Raw genomic sequence first — 19871 nt, 5'->3', positions numbered from 1 at the left:
GTTGCAGGGTACGGGTCGGGTCTCTCTCTGTGTGTCTCTCTTTCTCTCTCTCTCTCTCTCTCTCTCTCTCTGTGTCTCCACTGGAGGTGTAGGGTCCAGTTCTTTTACTCTCAGTTGCTGCTTTTAGGGCTCCACTGTGACCCAGAATCATCCAGAGATTGCTACGGCCCGACTACACGATGATGGCATCCTATTACGGCAACAGCACACAAAAATCCCAACGCTGGTGAAGGCAGGCAAAAACACACAAAAAGAAAACAGGTAAGGCAAATCACACTTAAGGTTGGGTCCCGCAACACTCCACTAGACAGCCAGGGTGATGGAGTGGGCACAGCAGTTCATTCTCATGAGCAGAGAGTGATGTGGTTGAGAGAGAGGCACTTAGCTCCGTACTGATCCTTTGTCTCCGTCCTGCTTCGGCTCCTCCAAGCTCCACCACACCTTCAGCTCCCAAACCTCTCCACGACCAGCTCTGCTCCCCGTGTGTTCTGTGATCTGCGCCCGGAATCCCATACCTGAAGGTATATAAAAACACACCCACACACAGCTTGTGGCCCAATCGTCAAACAGTCTAGTCACTGCACACCTGCAGCACATCAGGTTTGATGGGTGAGTCAATGAGAGCTTGATTGCTTGTGTATTGATTGCAGCTGAGGGCGGCCATCTTGGTGCACCAGGTAAGTCCTCCCCTGGGACTCTGGAGGCGGCCATCTTGGGTACACCAGATAAGTCTTCCCCTAGGAACCTCCCTCCCACATACTTAGTCACCCCGTGACATCCTCCCCCACTAATTGGTTCTAGTCCCTAGAACTAGTATTTAGGAGGCCCAGTTACCATACCTCTCGGGGGGCCTGCCTTGGGTGTCGCGTTGGGAGCGACGAGGCTGTGGTGGGGGGTCCCTCCCTTCTGCAGCTGGTTCAGGGCCCACAGGGATCAATGCCCACGCCATCGAAGGTCGTGGTAGGACATCTGGATTGGCCTGTCCCTCTCTTGTAGTTGTTGGGTAGTTGGGGCAGGGTCGGAGCTGGTTGCGGTGCAGTACGCGGTCTGGGCCTGGCTTCCCTTCCGGTCGTACCGTGTAGACAGGTAGGTCTGGTCCACGGCGGCCAACCACCACATAGGGTGTAGGTTCCCACCTGTCGCTCAACTTGCCTTTGCCTTGTCGTCGATTGTCTCGGACCAGGACCCGCTCTCCAGGGAGCAGCGGGCAGTCGTGGGCTGTTCGGTCATACAGGCGCTTGTTCCTGGCGGCAGCCCCTGCCAAATGTTCAGATACCCGTTGATAAGCAGAGTGAAGTCGTTGATGGTGTTGGCTCACCCACTCTGATGCACTCTGGGCTCCATCCGGCTGTCCTGCGCCTAAGAGCAGATCAATGGGTAGGCGCACATGCCTCCCGAACATCAGGTAAGTGGGGGCATAGCCCGTAGTGCTGTGAACGGTGTTATTATAAGCTTGCAATAAGGAGGGGAGATGATCCACCCACCTGTTCTGTTGTTCGGCTTCCAGGGTCCCCAACAGGCTCAAGAGGGTCTGGTTGAACCTCTCGCACCCTCCATTCCCCTGTGGGTGGTATGGCGTGGTGTGGGTCTTCCGGCACCCGTAAAGCTGACACAGCTCTCGAATCAGTTGCGATTCAAAGTTTGGGCCCTGGTCCGAGTGCAGGACCTCAGGGCACCCAAAGGGTTGGAACACCCCACCCCACAGGGCCCTGGCAGTGGTGGAGGCGGTCTGGTCCGTCGTGGGGATGGCCCAGGCATATTTTGTAAATAAGTCTGTGACCACCAGGATGTTCTGGTAGCGATCGGTCGGCCGACTCAGGCTCAAAAAGTCCATGGCAACAATGTGGAGGGGGGCCTTGGGCAGCACGGGGACCAAGGGGGCTTTACTATCTCGCCTTGCTTTGAAGAGCACACATCGTGGGCAGCCTTGGATGTATGTGTTTACAGACATCTCCATCTTTGGCCAATAGAAGTTTCTCCTCACCAGAGACAGTGTACTCTCCTGGCCTTGGTGGCCCATCTGTGTGTGGTAGGCCCCTAGGAGAGACTGGATCTGGGGTTGCGGCACAACTATCTGGAACACAACATCATGAGTCACTTCATCGTGCACAGAACGACAAATTACCCCCTCACGTAGACTCAGCCTACCCCACTGGCTCAGTAGTTGCTTCACCGTTGGTGTCTGTGCCCTCCTCTCTGCAGCTGGGGGTAGGGCACCACGCTCCAGGTAGGTTGAGACTGTGGCCAGGTCGTTGTCGCTCCCCTGCAACTCCCTCCAACGGTGTGGGTCCCACCCCCAGCTAGCAGGGACAATGTCATTGCTCGACCCTGGTGCTTCCACCACCCCTACCAGAAGCTCATCAGGCCGAGTGAGTGGAGTTGGGACTTGGGAGACTGCAGCTGCAACAGGGAGCCTGGAAAGCACATCAGCATTAGTATGTTCTCACCCTGGTCGATAGCGTATCTCGTAGTCGTAATTGGCCAGCTGCGCCACCCAGCGCTGTTCCACAGCTCCCAGCTTAGCTGTGGACAAGAGGATTATTATCGGTCACCACAATTACCTTGCTGCCCCATAGGTAATCTTTAAACTTTTCACTCATAGCCCACTTCATGGCCAGGAGCTCCAGTTTAAAGGAACTATAGTTGGAATCGTTCCTCTCTGCTGGGTGAAGGCTGCGGCTCGCATATGCGATGACTCTCTCCTCCCCTTCCTGTTGCTGGGCAAGCACTGCACCCAACCCAGTGTTACTTGCATCAGTGTAGACAACAAAAGGTTGTGAGAAATCAGCGTAGGCGAGGATTGGAGCCTGCAGCAGCTCAAGTTTGAGCCTTTGGAAGGCTGCATCACACTCAGGGCTCCATGCCACAGGAGGCGACCCCCGACCCCGAGGACGGCCATTTCCCACCAGGAGTGCATTCAGGGGCTTGGCAATTTTTGAAAAGTTCTTGATAAAGCGCCTGTAGTATCCCACAAATCCCAAAAAAGCCCGCACTTGCCTGACTGTTTTGGGAGGTTGCCACTCTTGAACTGCCACCACCCTGGCCGGATCTGGGGAGACACCTTGGTGGCTGACACAGTGCCCCAGAAACTTCACCTCTTTCCGAAACAGCTGGCACTTTTCTGGCCGCAGCTTCAAACCGTATTTCTCCATGGCCTGGAATACTTCTTCGAGGTGCCGGAGGTGGGAGGGGAAATCTGGAGAGAAAACAATCACATCGTCAAGGTACACCAAGGTGGAATCAACCAGCTGCCCCCCCAAACACCTCTGCATCAACCTCTGGAAGGTGGCTGGAGCATTGCAGAGGCCGAAGGGCATTCTGTCCCACTCAAAGAGCCCAAAGGGGGTGGTGAACGCCGTTTTCTCTCTATCTCTCTCCTCCATCTGCACCTGCCAGTAACCACTTGCCAGGTCTAAGGTGGAGTACCAGGCAGCCTGCGTCAGGGTGGTAAGCGAGTCCTCTATCCGTGGGAGGGGAAAAGCATCCTTCTTGGTTACGCTGTTGAGCTTCCGATAGTCGACGCAGAACCTCCAAGCGCCGCTCTTCTTCTGCACCAGCACTATTGGAGCTGCCCAGGGACTGCTGCTCTCCCGAATGAGGCCCCCATCCAACATGCCCCGCAACAGTGTGCGAACCTCCTGGTAGAGGGTGGGGGGCACAGGTCGATACCGCTCACGGGTGGGGGCTGCATCACCCGTGGGGATCTGATGTCGGACAACGCCTGTGCACCCGTAGTCTTCCTCGTGGGTGGAGAACACATGTTGCCATCTGGCCAGGAAGCAATGCAGCTGGTGTTGCTGGTCCTCTTCCAAGCCACCCCCCTGCAGAGACTCACAGCACAGATGTTCAGGCATTGTTTCACTGGTTTTATGCTCCACCTTGCCAACCTGAATAATGCCCACCTCAACCACCCCTGGACTTACTTGGTTAAAGCAGACATCACCATTTTCTTTCAGCTGTTGGGGTCCTACAGCCGACACACGTGCCAAACCTTGGTGACGATGGAGGTTGATGGGATAGGGTTTGGTGTTTCGGACTCTCACAGGCACACGGCCCCTGTGCACAGTGGCGACAGCTCGGGCAACTTCAACCTCCTGGCACTCACTGTGTGGCTCCACCATCACCCAGTTATCCGGCCCATAAAGCCGGGCGGGCAACCTAGCCCAGACAACTGCTTCGCTCTGGGCAGGGATGGTGAGGGCATAGCGGCAGGCGACCCGGGCAGTGTCCTCGTGATTTGCCGAAGTCCGGGCAGCTTCAATCCTTCGGCAATCTGCAATGATGTGCTCCCATTCTTGATTTGCAGTAGACTGCATTTTCCGGGCCTTTTGGTTTTGAAACAACACTTCCCAGCAGGCGGAGATGACGTTCATGCCTAGCAGGGCTCGGTGGGAACCCAGGCATTGATCCCGGACGATGACAGCCCCCCTTTCTGGCACCGTAACACCCTGCACCTGGAAGTCAGCCACGACGTAGCCGATGTATGGGATGTCCAGTCCGTTTGCACCCCGCAAGGTCAACCATGGCGCCTCTGTCCCCTGTAGTTGTTGGACATCAAACAATTCATTACACAAGCCTTGTGAAAACAGGGTAACTTGAGAGCCAGTATCCACTAGGCATCTGACCTTTTTACCGTTTACATATACTTCTACAACAGGGCACTGGCCCACTAAAATGTCCTTGGGGAATGGCGAGGGGTCAGTTGGAGGGGTCCCGGCCACTTGACCCACAGTGGCCGGAGAAGCTAAAAACCCTCTTGAGATGCACGTCAAGGCGCACACTGCCTGCTGATGTGCCCTGCCTTACCACACCGGTTGCATATAGGCCTACCCTGGTCATCCCACTGGAACCTCGAACCAGAGGGTCGGCCTGGGTGTCGTTCCCACTCTCGTGCACCTTCTGAGTAGGACCTCTCACGGGGAACCGGCGGGTCAGACGGTCGGCTCCGCCGTAACTCGTCCAAGAGGGTCTTGGAAAGCTCAGCCATCTGCTCTTTCACGTCCTTCATTATTTCAGCACGGAGTTCCTGTTTCCAGTTGGCCGTGGGTAGGGGGGTGGGGGCACTGGCACTGTTGGCGGCCATACATATAGGTGGTTCAGTCGTCTCTAGCTGGTCCAGCTCCAGGGCCAGGGCCTCCTTCCGGATGTCCTCAAAGGTCAAGTCCGGGTTTTGGCGAAGTTGTAGTCTCAGGCCTTGGCGGATTGGGCCATCGCGAAGTCCCATAAGGAACTGGTCTCACAATAACGTGTCTCCAGCACCGAGTCCGTGGTCCCTCCTCCCCTTCAATCGGATGAAGAGCTCTCAGATCTGTAACGAGAAAGAGCGAAGAGATTGTTTTGGCCCCTGCCTACAATTGAAGTACTGGGCCCTCAAAGAGGCTGTTGGGGTGTTATCGCCATAAAGCTCAGCCAAAAAATCAAAAACAGCTTTGGGGGTATTGCGCCTATCTTCTGGTGCAGCCTGGACCTCCCTCTTCGCCTCACCCTCTAGTGACCCAAGAACAAACTGCAGTTTCTGTGGCTCACTCAATCCTTGCAAGCCGGCCAAATAATTTGTTTGGGTTTTCCACTCCTGCAGGCTGAGCTCAGACCCAGGTCCTCCAAACCTTTGGGCCCACGGGGCTCCCATGAAAACAGGCATCACTTGGGGGCGTGGAACTGGTGCCTCGTCGTCAGACATATCGAGGAGTACTGGTCGCTCAAACTCAGAGTACACTGAAAAAAATATAACCTTGCTCAAACTAAAAAAAATGGTGTCCAGATATCACATCTAAAATATTTGACTTCACAGAATCTAAATTGAGTAACTTCATATGACCTAATTATTTTATGTTGATGTAAACAATAATACTGCACTTGACTCAACCTTAATTTTTTGCCTTGATCCAAATTATTTTCTTCACTTTTAGTTATTGAACCAAACTAATAAATTGAAATTGAACCAACCTAATGTATTCACTTTTAACTGATTTAACTTGAATTGTTTGCATTGACACCAGTTAATTAATTTACATATATCCAAACTATATTTTTTACATTTTATTTGACCCAAAAATCATTTGTTTCCCACCTTATAAACTCTACATAAAAAGACACTTCGCCAACAGATTACATTAAATGTATTTATTAATTTTAAACATGCAACATATTAACATTATGCAATCGGCCTTCATTTTTTTTAATCTAAAAGAGGGCAGATATGTGTGTAACCCTGGACTATGACTAAACCTGGATGCTGACTAAAATGATACACTGATAGCATCCCTAAAGGCACTGCGAGGTGGCAAGGGGAGGAGACGGTGGAGAGAAGAGGAGAAAGGCGAGAGGGTGATGTGGAGCCAATTGAAAATTAAATAAAACACAGATGCTTCAACAAAGGGTGATATTGTTGTCATTTCCCTGTAATGCCTGGGATTAAACATCCAGACATAAAGTTACTTATTTTTTATTTGTATGTGAAATCATTACAACTTGTAAGAATACAATTTTCAGGTACTGATCTTTTATTTTTCATGCCAATCATTAATTTACACTAAGACTACCTTTGATTTCTTGGGTTAGTCAGGCAAGGAGAAGATATGGAGAGGGGAACAGAGGAAAAGATGAGAGGCAGGAGAGAGGAGGAGAGAGAGCAGGACAGGGCCATGAGGGCAGGGGAGGATATACTGTTAACACACAGGAATAACAGTGAATTGTTTTTTAAGAAATACAAGTCAGATAAAAAAAATAGATTAGCAAATCAACCAGGACAAACACAAACGTGGTAATAGGCCTATACACAGGCTCTATACAATCTGAACTGTAATAACCGGTAAATTAAATTACATTAAATATTATTCAAAACACTCACTCAAAGCCCAACAATATAACATAGCCTTAAATGCCTACAGCACCCTTGGCTAGGTCCAACTAAGTGCAGCTGAGGTTCTCCCCTTCATAAAGTGCTGACTTGTGGTTACTACAGGCTACCTCAATATAAATGCAACATCTACTGTGTGTGTAAACACACAAGCATGTGTACGCATGTCACACATACTACTGTGCAGTGTGGAGTTCACCATTCAGTTTGCAAATCTTGGAGCTCATCTTGTTGGAACCAAGCTCCATCAGGATCTTCTGAAGAGCCTCAAAGGTGAACCTGAACCCCTGTGGATATTCCATGTTAAGAGCATAACAGAGTCCAAAGAGCATTACCACTCCAGCTGCCACAGAAGGCAACTCACTGAGAACTTCCACACCATCAATGATGATCCCGATCTCTTTTGGCTGTTGTAGAAGGCTGGAGTTCTCTCTAAAGACGAAGACTGCCATGGTGGTACTCTCCAGCTCTGCTTGATCTTTCTGGGACATCTGAGGTCAAATATAGGAAAAAATGTACAAGTGAACAACTGATTATTAATCACCACATCCAATAGCAGGGCTTTCAAGCTTCCCCCAGGATTATTAAAGCTGCATCTCATCACGGAAAGACAAAAGAATACACGGTATGTCCAAATCTGTTATCAGGTCCTCAACACATTCTCCCAGGTATATGATGAGAGATTTGAGGACACACTCCCTTCTGAGATCAGCATCAGCATCCTGCAGGAACAGTGAAAAAGGGTTACTATGCAGTGTGGAGGATAGGCAAGCTTTTGAATTTCCAGCTCTACCACAAACAGTCGGTGCTTGTACGATTGGATCCATAGCACAATTAATTGAAATCAGAGAGTTACAGGATATGTCAGAGACCACTGACAGTCTCTCTTACAAGAGAGATGACTAGATGTCTCTTTGCCAGGTCAGGCCAATCCTGTCTTTTACAGCTCTCTCTCAAGACCTGCCAGTGGTCATTGACATGTTCTCATCCTGGATGTCTCTGCTTTCACTAATTTGTGCTGTGGATGAATGTGGATTTGAGCTGGAATCAAGGTATTGTGCAAGCATCTCGCTGGTTTTTGGAAGAGCTGGTATTTGCACTGGTCACTTCACAAATACAACAATGGCAGTAGCTCCCCACCAAGGGAGAAGGCCACAGCACGGTGAGGAGAGCAGTTCCTCCAAATCCCCCAAAATGCAACTCTGTGTGCACCAGAGGAAGGGCACCTGCTGCTAGTGTGTAAAGAACATTTGCAAAGCCCACACATCCTTGCTTGACACACACACTTCATACCAACAGTTTAAAAAGATACAGCATTTTTCAAATGACTATAACAATAATCACTGAAATAAAAATGGAAAAGGATACCTATCCCCATCAGACAAGGGTTAAAATGCTAACTGTTGTTAGTGGTTCATTATATACATCATACCTGATCAAGAAACTCCAGGATCATGGCAGTTTTTGCTTTGGTTGCCCCTCCTCTCTTTTTGATGATCTTCAGTAGCTGCGTGGAGTACTTGTCCAGCTGGGCCATAAATCTCGGCAGCAGGGGAACTGCAGTAACCCGCAGAAACTCTGCATTGATCTGTACATGAGGAAGCAGTGCACAATATATATATATTTTAATAATTTTTATTGAAGACAAACTTCGCACAAGCATTCATTTCCCACCTCCAAAGTATGAGTTTTATGTAGTCTCTCCTTTACTAAATTGTCAATTATCAAAATGTATAATTCTTCATACACAAATACCCCTCAATGATCATTTAGGTCCCACTAGAATGTATGGTTTATAACAATCATGTAACAATTGTTCCCCATTTGGTTGTGTTTTGGTTATGATTTGTTGTTGTTCATTGTTACTTCTGTCACAATTTAGTTAGTTTCATTTATTGTCCACGGTGTGGAAATTTGTTTTTGGTCTCATAAAAACAACAAGCACGACAAAAACAACAACAACAACAACAACAACAACACTACTACACACTTAGTAGTAATTTCAAACTAAATATTTTTGATGAAAAAGCAATACTATTACTAGTCTTCACAAAGCCCTGTGGATGTATTATTTCTGGAAATATGTTTGTTATAATTAGTATGAAAGAGGTTAAGAAAGGTATACCTGAAATAGAGCTGGCCTACCGTGAAACCGATGGTCAATGCGATAGGCTAGTGTTTTAGTAGCTCAGATCGTGCTGAAAATGACAGGCTACAGTCTCATTTCCACATCCGATAACTGAGAAAACAAAAGAAGAAATAGTGAATTCCCGAGCTGGCGCAATCAACAGAGCTAAAAATATATATTTTTTAAAAATACAGTAATCCATTTGCTACTATGAAAATGTATAGATGAGGGTCTAATATTCAGGGTGATTTGTGAAATGGTTAAAAAGGCGATGTGCAGTGTAGGTGCAACATGTTACCTGCTCAGGTTGGATGGAAATATAGGCTACAGCCAGGGAGCTGAAGAGAGCGGCCTTGTGTTTCTGAAAGCATAAAAGATAAAACAAACAATTACTACTCTCTGAAGACCACATAATACAGAACCAAGAGGTAAACCTTTATGGGTGGAGAGAGCCAGCGTTCTCACCAGCAACAGAGCTCAGCCGCAGAGTAATAGCCACACTAGCTGGATGTTAGCAAGTGCTAGCACGTCTCTCTTTCTCTCTCTTGTAGCACCACAAAGGAAAAAAATGCAGTCTGGGTGAAGCGCTGGAGCCGCGAACGGACGATATCTAACGTTAACTAAAGCCTGGAATGTAGTTAACAAGTATGAGAGCCGTTGTAGTGAGGTAGCTTGATGCTAACTTCGACTAGCGTTAGCGGTTAGCATCCGCCGCTAACACCCCCATCCCAGCTCAGCACAACGGCTCTCCTGCTCGGTAGCTTATACCAAAACACTGGAGGCTGCCGTTGTTATCGGCCCACGTCTCCAATGCTTCACTCAAACTGTATTACCTTACCTTTACGGACCTGACAACTGTTGCTGTCAGGGGCAGGAGGCTACACAATTGAGCCCGAGAGGACGGGCCCAGTCTGCAATATCTGTTTAGCCTGGAATGTAGCCTTTTGGCTAACGCTAGCTTACATTACCGACACTTGTAAAGAGTTAGAAAATATATTTATTATTCTTCACGGTCATAGCTGCTACTGCCAACTAGCTAGCCAGCTAACGTTACTGCCAGCTAACGTTACAATCATGCCAGGTAACTTATCGCCCCATATACGTACTTAAAGCAGATATCAGTGGAATGTTTTTGTTAATATAAGTCCTAAATAGTCCTATTTTCCGTCAGCAATCACTTACATGAAGTATTTCAGCCTAAACACGGGTCTCTCCGTCACTCTGCTCTGCTGTAACCCGAGGAGAAAATTTTCCTTGTGGGATACAAGTGTTATCCAATGAGGGGAGAGAACGGCATGAAGGGCTGTGTGTGCAGCCAAGGGATGCGCGTGAATGTGGTGACGTAGCACGAGGACCAATTGATGCCTGACAAGGGCGGGGGCTGCTAACTCATGGTGCGTTCAAGGAAACTCGTACTTTGTGTTTTTCCTTCCTGTGAAGTCATACCAGTTCGATCTGGTACGAGTTCACGGGTCGGAAGTTACGAGTGGCCGTTATAGGGAACTTTCACAGACAACAGGACGGTAAAAACACGAGCTACGGGTTACCTGGAACGCTACCAAGTCGTAGTTGTGACTTGAAGCTGTAACTTACGGTTTCAAAAGCCTGCCTTGAACACAGCATTAGCCGAAACGGCCGTGCCGCTGTTATCTGCTTTAAATTGGGCTATTCTTTGCAATTTTAACAACACAAAACACTAAAACATTAATTATCAGCAACGTCTTTGCTACTTACGTTTATTTTTCGACGAAATCCACCCAGGACGTAAAGGATATCATGATGTCCAGCGTCTGGTCAGCATGCCGAGAGGGAGCTACCGGACTTAACATGTGCGCTGACTGAGCAGTGTGCAATGCGCATGCGCAGTTCATTTGACTCAACCTAAAAATATTACCTGCAGGTCATGAAGAAAAAAAATAAATTGAGAGAAATCAAAAACTTTGTTTTGGGTCCTTTGGACGTATTTAGTTCAGTACAAATCAAACTTGATGTATCTAAATGCAAAAAGAATGAGTTTTACAATCAAATCAATAATTTTATACTGTTTTAAATGGCAGTTATTAGTTTGAATGAACAACTGCCTCTCCACTGGAGCTGTAGGGTCCAGTTCTCTTACTCTCAGTTGCTGCTTTTAGGGCTCCACTGTGACCCAGAATCAGCCAGAGGTTGCTACGGCCCGACTACACGATGATGGCATCCTATTAGGGCAACAGCACACAAAAATCCCAACGCTGGTGAAGGCAGGCAAAAACACACAAAAAGAAAACAGGTAAGGCAAATCACACTTAAGGTTGGGTCCCGCAACACTCCACTAGACAGCCAGGGTGATGGAGTGGGCACAGCAGTTCATTCTCATGAGCAGAGAGTAATGTGGTTGAGAGAGAGGCACTTAGCTCCGTACTGATCCTTTGTCTCCGTCCTGCTTCGGCTCCTCCAAGCTCCACCACACTTTCAGCTCCCAGTCCTCTCCACGACCAGCTCTGCTCCCCGTGTGTTCTGTGATCTGCGCCCGGAATCCCATACCTGAAGGTATATAAAAACACACCCACACACAGCTTGTGGCCCAATCGTCAAACAGTCTAGTCACTGCACACCTGCAGCACATCAGGTTTGATGGGTGAGTCAATGAGAGCTTGATTGCTTGTGTATTGATTGCAGCTGAGGGCGGCCATCTTGGTGCACCAGGTATGTCCTCCCCTGGGACTCTGGAGGCCAAGGGGGTGGATCGGACTACACACAGGCGTAGTTCACAGTCAGCCATATGAGGACGGGCAACTTGCTCTGACTCTGGCTGCAGTTACAGTGCAGTAGATAGGTGATCCAGTCATCTGCACTAAAAAAACGATTCATAACTCTGTGAAAAATAAATCAGTATGTAGCCATTACTTTAACTATTTGCATAATGTCACTATAATGTTACTTTTACAAAAAAAAAATGCATTATTAAAATTATCCGTGATTCTAAATATGCTGCATCATAACTGCATAAACGTTCATAAAAATCAAACCGTTTTGAAATCGGACAAAAACTGAGCAAGTTATGGTCATTATAGCAGAACATGCACCATAGGCTTAATGCTCTGAGGGAGAGAGTTGCCCGTCCCAAGATGGCCGCCGTACTGGCTGCGCTTTGTCATTGGGAAACAGCTGCGGGTGAGTCATCTAGTTCTTATATATATCTATGCTGGAGGCAGCCATCTTGGGTACACCAGGTAAGTCTTCCCCTAGGAACCTCCCTCCCCCATACTTTGGTTCCCCATAGTCACCCCGTGACATCTACAACTTGTCGATTTTCATGAATGTAGTGCTTGATTGTAATTTCGTTAATGTTATTTACATGATAATGTTCCTCATTGTTCTGTGTAATATTTTCTATAATATTTTCTGACATTTTTTGACTGTTTTAATTACAGTATGTAGCTTATAAATGTTTTGTGTATGTATGTGAATGGAAATTGGAATCAGCTGGCTTGGAGTTAAATAGTGGACACACCCACTAACCTGGTAACGCTGAGGACGGCTGATTGCCTGTTGGGACTCAGCCCATTCAAATTGGAGGACCTGACCACATGGGCTCCTTTGTCTCCCAAACAAAGGAAACCCTCTGAACTCAGCCTCCCAGCATCCTTCACCTCTTCACACCTAGGTGTGAAACCTCCACTACTGACCCACCATTGGTCAGGTATGGCCCCAGGACCTGTGAGGTCACAGGCCATATAAAAAGGAGAAGTTCCCCTCTCTTCTCTCTCTTCTCAGTGGTTCTCAGAAGGAGCTGCCGCTCCTCTGAGTTCCCTCTCTCTTCGCTCTCTTCTCAGTGGTTCTCAGAAGGAGCTGCCGCTCCTCTGAGTTCCCTCTCTCTTCGCCCTCTTCTCTTCTTCACCTCAGCAGGAGCTGCCGCTCCTCTCAGCTCCTCACCTGGAGCTACTGCTACCGCTCTCAAACCTCTGTGAGGCCTGCACAAGGCAGACGCCTACACTGGAGCAACCCGTGGCAGCGACGCGAGTGCCTACCAACGGATTAAAGAACAAGAACCAGCTAGCACGACACAACGGTCTGCTAGTTGAGTCAACAAGAAACGGAGCCACAATGCCAAGCAGAGCAACCAACCAACTCTGCAAGGAGAAGGACTCTCCTCAACGGAACTCAAACTACTCAGCCAGGACGGCTGTAGTTCACTGGACAAAGACACAATCACTGGACTTAACTTCCACAACAGGACCAGCAAAACCTGCAACCGCAGGAATCCCCGCCAGCACCGGAACTTCTCACTTTCATGTGACTTGGTAACGTAACTGGGCCTAGTTAGGATTACCTTGCACCTTGACTAAGCATAGAGTACTTCAACCATGCCAATGTATGTATTGATTGAAATCAGTTAAAATACTTGAGCTTTGTTGTTGTTGCTTTGTTGTTGTCAGCTATAGTCTCATATTTAGTGAACCTATGTTTAACATGCAACTTGAGCGTTGAACAAAGGACACACCTTTGTTCACCTCCCCCACATCACATGTGATTGGTCTTAGAGGCCATCTTGGAGGCCATTTGGTTGTAATTACCTTTGTCTCAGGACAGAGCAACTGTAGTGGCAATTTAGCTACCAACAAAAAAAGGCCACTTGAGGGAATCTGAAGTCGTTTTCAACTCCTGGTGGTGTGTGAAAAAGGAGGTCCTCCATTGGCAATAAGTTTGACACTTTATTAATTTTACATCTTTAAAAAACACCTACAAAAGGCCGGGTGCTAATTAAACTTAAAAATGAGCTCATACAAAAATGCTAAGACGGTGATACAAAACTCATTCAACCCTCTCACACACACAGACACGGTTGAAAAACTGTGTGGCTTCCCTGATCCTGATTCCCTGACACTACTGAGCTCTGTCTCCCTCATCTAACCTTTGTCTGCCTGATTACCACCCAAGCCCACAGGTGTGCAGGTAGACCCTACCAACCACAGTGCCTCACCACTGACACACCCACACTCATACGTTCACACCCACACACACACACACACACACACACACACACACACACACACACACACACACACACACACACACACAAATGCAAATTGGCTACAACAGCAACCATCCTCCATCTTTCCCGTTGTCTGAGATCGCACTTCACACCTCACAGACACATGGGCACCGACACATAGCCATACACTCTCACCAACACACACACACACACACACACACACACACACACACACACACACACACACACACACACACACACACACACACACACACACGTGTACATAGTGTATGTAGCTTGTCTTAGCTATTGATAATGTTATTTTGTTCAGAATTATTAATTTAATCATTAAACAAGGTTCTATATTAATAGTTAGCACACCCTTATGAGACTGACTTTGATACATTGGCTGTCTGGTGCCCCGAGGTGGATTTAATAAAATTAAATCCCATTAATAATTTTTATAGTAATTATTAATATTTTGGTATTGATACTTTACTAATTTGATAGCCAATAACCCTCTTAATAATAACTTTACTTACAGTTGGTATAACCCCAACATAAATGGTGCTTCCATTGTGAGGCATCAAAATAAATCTTAATAACTTATCCCATAAGTTGTGCTAGAGCACAACATGCCGAAACGCGTCCGTTTCTCGCTGCCGAGCAGTTTTTATGAATTAAAAAGTGTTCAACTTAAAGTGAGTGCTGTCACAACCTTTTTTTTGACTTTGAATTTTTTTGGACTGGCACCCGATTCACCTGTTCATACATTGAGTTGAGCACGCCAAGTTTGCTGATTACCTGTCTGTCTGACGTCTGCCTGATTTCACGTGAATGCAACATCAAGAATACGTTCAGATATGCAACTGCACCGCTAGATGGGGGGAATTCCTACATACTGGGGCTCTAACAAGTTATTAAATAATCTATTAATCTATTAATAAGATATTAAATAATCTGTAAATGAGTCAGTTTTGAAGCCAGTCATCTTTGGCACGAGGTTGAAAACGGGTTCTTTTTTTCAGTTTAAAAAGTGCATTGGCTTCAGGACAAGTTGCTGAATCATCTCAGAAAGCATAAAAGATTTTGTGGGAGTGAGAACAATCAACAGTGTGGAAACTTGTGTGCAAGCCGCTCTGAAGAGAGGCAGACCCCAGTGTCCTCACTGCCAGCATGACTTCCAAAAATACAAAGTGATGAGCAGAAAGTGATGACAGTTATCTTTATACCAGCGCAGAGTCACTTTGATTTACTCTTCAGAAAAGAAGTCAAATCTTGACAATCTCAGTTCCTCATTTTATCTTACAAAAGAAAAATAGCAACACATGATTTATTTTTCTTTATGCGTTTGTTTTTTGTTTGTCTAGTTGGGGGCCAGGCAGCCTAAGCTGTCAGGACCCTCTTCTTCTACTACTACTACTAAGGCATAATAAGCGTTTAAATTTAAAAACTTCCTACCAAACCAACGGTACATGCTAGTTTTGCAACTTTCACCAAAATGTTGCCCCAATACTGCTGAAACTTTTGTCCACTTAAACTCATTACAAATTATGGAGTCCATCACTCTGTCTTTTCAAAAACTGTAAAAAATGATTAAACTTATCTCCTCCCACAATTATGTCTCAATTGACACCAAACTTGCTAGAGAGCATTTTCAGACTGTCCTCCACAAACGATCCACACAGATTTTTGATTGATCAAAAATTGAGCCTACAGTGTATGAAGACATTTGACTGTAAACATATACCATCCAATTCTTGCTAAATACATTTTCAATCTTCCTGTCAATATTTTGGAGTCGTCGTTGATGAAGTTTGGAAAATATCAGAATTTTATCTCAAAATCAAAATTTTTGAGAACATTTTGAATTCTGCACATTTCCATGCTGTCTAGATGCAATTTATGTATTATCAGATTTTTGTTTTTGTTGTGACAATTTTTGAAATCTGCCCTGACAGCTGCTGCCCGGTCGGTGACTCCCTGAGTCTATCTGAGAAGCCACACACCAAGTGTCACTTGCGAGGGTGATGATGATGATGATGAAATATCTAAATTTCAAAACATTGAAAATTCATAATAAATCAACCATATGTGCTACTGCCCGGCCCCGACCACAGCAGCTATAATTGTGTTTATTTATTTTATTCTCTCTTTCATTTTTACTCTATACGAATCGAAATTGTCTTGGTAACAATGACTAACTTGATTTGTCTTATCAGGTCTGTATCATCTTTGGTTCTCTGGCTGCCAGTAAAAGTTTAAATGATAAAAAAAAATAGGAAAAAAGAAAAATAGCACTTACATTTTTCTTTCAGGTCAGTAAGGATCTGTCAGAGGAATACGAGCGGCTGGTGAACCCGTAGAAGGCTCTGGAGGACTCCAAGCCCCCGAGGATTAAGGAAGAGCCCATGAGTGACATCTCCTTCCCTGTTAGCGAGGAGCCTGAGGCCGGCCTGGCCTCTGGGGACCAGGCTCTGCCTATGGGGGTCCTCGGGGCCCACGGTGAAAGGCTGGCTTCAGGCCTGGATGGTGACCATTCTCCTCACACCTCAGGTTAGAGCAGCACTCTTCATTTATATTCTGCCCTCATGGAGCGTTTCCTGCTGTGTGTGAACAGTGGTGTGTAAAAGCTTCACTGCTGGATGCAGCAGTGTGACCAGGTGGAGCAGTTTAGGCTTCTGCTTCGTTGCGTCGTGGTGTCAGTAAATTGCAGTGTGTATTTTAATGAGTAAGCAGCTTCCTACCTGTTTGACACCTAAGTAGGACACTTCCTAATAAGATTTCTCCTCAGAAGCTGTTTTCAGTAAGGTTGCTACTTGCTAGCATGACCTAGTTTTCACCAGCTTGCTCTTCTGCAGCTCACACAGTGATACCCTCACTCAAGGTTTCATAAACTTGAACTTTAAACTGCACTTAGACATTACTGTATGTACAATATATAATATATAATTCTCACAAACTGCAAGTCTTAGCCCTCCTGTCTGTAAGAGAACCAAGTGGGATGGAGGACTTGCAGTTTGCAACAAGTATAATGACCATTTAACTGAGATAACAAAGTATGTGCTGCAACAGTTACCACTGCACCAGCATGTTGCATCTGACAACAAACTACTCTAAAACGCTGGGCTTAGAAGAGCCTCTTTTAACTATAATGATGATGATGACACTTCTATACCTTTGGCTTTCCAAACATACATCCTGTATAGAAATTAATTTACTGTCATAGTTGCATCTTTGGAAAAACAGTGTCTCTTTGATGTTGTTCAAGAAGTTTTGTTTTTACTTTTAATAGATCTTGCAAGGCCACGAATCGACTTGAGCCAGACACACACAAACAAAACCTTTTCATTATTTTCTTACATATTGAAAATCAGCTACACAAACTGCAAAGTTTGACTTACTACACGACCCCTAACTTAAACTCTTTTAGGCAAGGCAGGTTTATTTGTATAGCCCATTTTTACCAACAGTTTGTCTCAAAGGTCTTTACACAGCATCATAACAACATCCTCTGACCTTAGACCCTCACATCCACTGAGGAAAAACTCCCAAGAAAAAGCAGGGGAAAGCTCAGAATGAGCAACAGAAGAGGGATCTCTCACCCCGGACGTGCAGACGTGCAATAGATGTTACAGACAAGAAAACAAGTTTATAACAAGGCATGTGGGATAAATGGGGATTGTTCAGTCATAGAAGAGCTGGTGGAGGCAGATTCTGGTGGGCAGGCTGGGTCATATACAGGGATAGCAGGCCAGTTTAATGAGAATACTGCGGGTAGACTGGGTCATAGGAGCAGAGGAAAAGAGGCCTTGCTAATTCCTCCTTCCTGAAACAATAGTCTTTATTTGAGACGTGGTTCCTCTTTAATGTAGGGGATAAGGATTAGTTTTATGGTGAACGACCTTTGCTAAATTTATTGTCTTCCCCTTTAAGGTGGAGGTGGAGCCAACAACTCCCCACTGTGGCCCCAAGTAAAAATGGAGCCGCAGGACGGCGAGGAGGGCCAGGGCTCGGGCCACCACCACCACCACCACCACCATCATGGTGTCCTAGGGGGAGACGTGTTCGAGGAGGGAGGGCCCATGTCCACCATAAGTGAATCCGGAGGAGTCATGGCTCCTTCACCTGGAGGTGCAGCATCAGACGGCAGCTACGCCTCGCATTCACCCGACTCCCTGATGGACACGTCGCCCGTCTTCAACCAGAGGCCCAAGAAACGAGCAAAGAAGATGTGACGGAGGGGACTCTGAGTGTCAGAGGAGAGACAGTGGACTTTACTGGTGGGGAAATCCATCAGTTGTACAGTTTGAACTCAGTATGTCTTGGACTCCTCTGCAGCTGTGCAGACGGCCACTGCATAAATAGAGACTTAACGTTGTGAAAGAACTGGACTGATTTAGGGAAAAAAAAGTTATTTTGTAGTTTTTCATGTTTGTTTTTATGAGTAGAGTTTCTCGGAAATAGCTGAAGATGTTGCCACTAAACATGTTCATTTGAGTTCTATGAAAAAGGAGTTTCTGCCTAATGAATTGAAGAGCAGGAAAAACTAAGTGGTCCAAAAGCAAAATCATTTAGTTCTACAGCTTCATAATTCACCAGAATGGGTTGTTTTCTCAAGCTATCAACCTTCTTTATCCTCACATACCAATTACTGTCTGTGCCATTTATTATGATTAAAAGACGCTCCAGCAAAAAGGAAAACGTTTTTTTTCTCCCCCTCCTGAACATGTCGCTGATGTATTTTTCCACGTTTCCCTTCACACACTTCACATGTAGCTTGACACAGTGAACCACGCAGACACACGCACGCACTTCACACACCTGTCAACCTGAAGCCACCGCTCCAAATTAGCATCTGTTTCAGTAATGAGGCAAAGCTGTGAATGCAACACCAGAGGCAATTATGGTTTGGTAGTCTGCATCATGAAGGCAACATCAATCCAGCCTTAATGGCAAATTAATTACAGCATGCATAATTTTGCATGCTGAATGAGCAGGTCTGTTTGAATACATGTGATGCTCTTTTGTGTGGGCCTCTTTCATTCTCACAATTAGTCAGATAATTGTCTGCATCTATGGGAAGTGCTGACGGGGGTCATATGTATTGATATTCAATTATCTGCCCTGGTAGTTGATTTATGTGTTTTTTGGGGGCACAGTTGTAGAAATGGTGTCTAGTCTGTAGAGCTGTGAAAACCAGATGGGGCACGGAGCAGCTGGAAAACAAAATCGGTATCCCAGACCTAGTTTTGAAAAGCCCCCCAATGTGTTGGTGCTAATAAATAAAGAGCAATGTCCAGAGATATTTCCAGCTCTGACAACAGCAACAAAGAAAAAGAATCACTCTGAGGCTGAAAATGACACAGACAGAAAGAAAAAAAAAAGACAAAAGTGAGATGTTAAAGCAGAAGTAAGTGGTCCGGTCGTTTTGGCTAATGCTGCGTTCCAGCAGGCTTTTGAAATCGTAAATTACAGCTTCAAGTCACAACTTACGACTTTGTAGCGTTCCAGGCAACCCACTCATGTTTTTCCGACCTGTTTTACCTGTGAAAGTCACTATAACGGCCACTCGTAACTTCCAACCGGTGAACTCGTACCAGATCGAACTGGTACCACTTCACGGTCGGAAAAATACGAGTTTCCTTGAACGCACCATAACAGTCCTCGTCGCTACGTCGCCACATTCACGGCGTTCCTTGGCTGCACACACAGCCCTGCATGCCGTTCTCTCTCCTCATTGGATAAAAACTGTAGAATACGATAAATGTTTTCTCCTCGGCTCAGAGCAGAGCAGAGTGACTGACAGACCCGTGTTTCAGACCAAACACTCTATGTAAGTGATTGCTGTCGGAAGATATAACTATTTAAGACTTATATTAACACAAATATATCACTTACTTCTGCTT

The 19871-nt window shown here is 46.2% G+C and overlaps 1 protein-coding gene across 1 annotated transcript; it reads left to right on the top strand.

Moving 5' to 3' along the window:
* The first annotated feature begins 16281 nt into the window (after nucleotides 1-16281).
* Nucleotides 16282-19341, top strand: LOC146964284 (STAGA complex 65 subunit gamma-like). Its single transcript, XM_085767438.1, has 2 exons — nucleotides 16282-16518; nucleotides 17899-19341. The coding sequence occupies exons 1-2, from the start codon at nucleotides 16374-16376 to the stop codon at nucleotides 18198-18200; spliced, it is 447 nt and encodes a 148-aa protein (XP_085623564.1). The 5' UTR covers nucleotides 16282-16373; the 3' UTR covers nucleotides 18201-19341.
* The last annotated feature ends 530 nt before the right edge of the window (nucleotides 19342-19871 follow it).

The sequence above is a fragment of the Trachurus japonicus genome, chromosome 22 (assembly GCF_045865225.1).
Source record: "Trachurus japonicus isolate A0001 chromosome 22, Traja_1.0".
In the NCBI taxonomy this organism is placed as follows: Eukaryota; Metazoa; Chordata; class Actinopteri; order Carangiformes; family Carangidae; genus Trachurus; species Trachurus japonicus.
The sequence above is the reverse complement of the archived record's forward strand: the minus strand, read 5'-3'. Positions and strand labels throughout refer to the sequence as shown.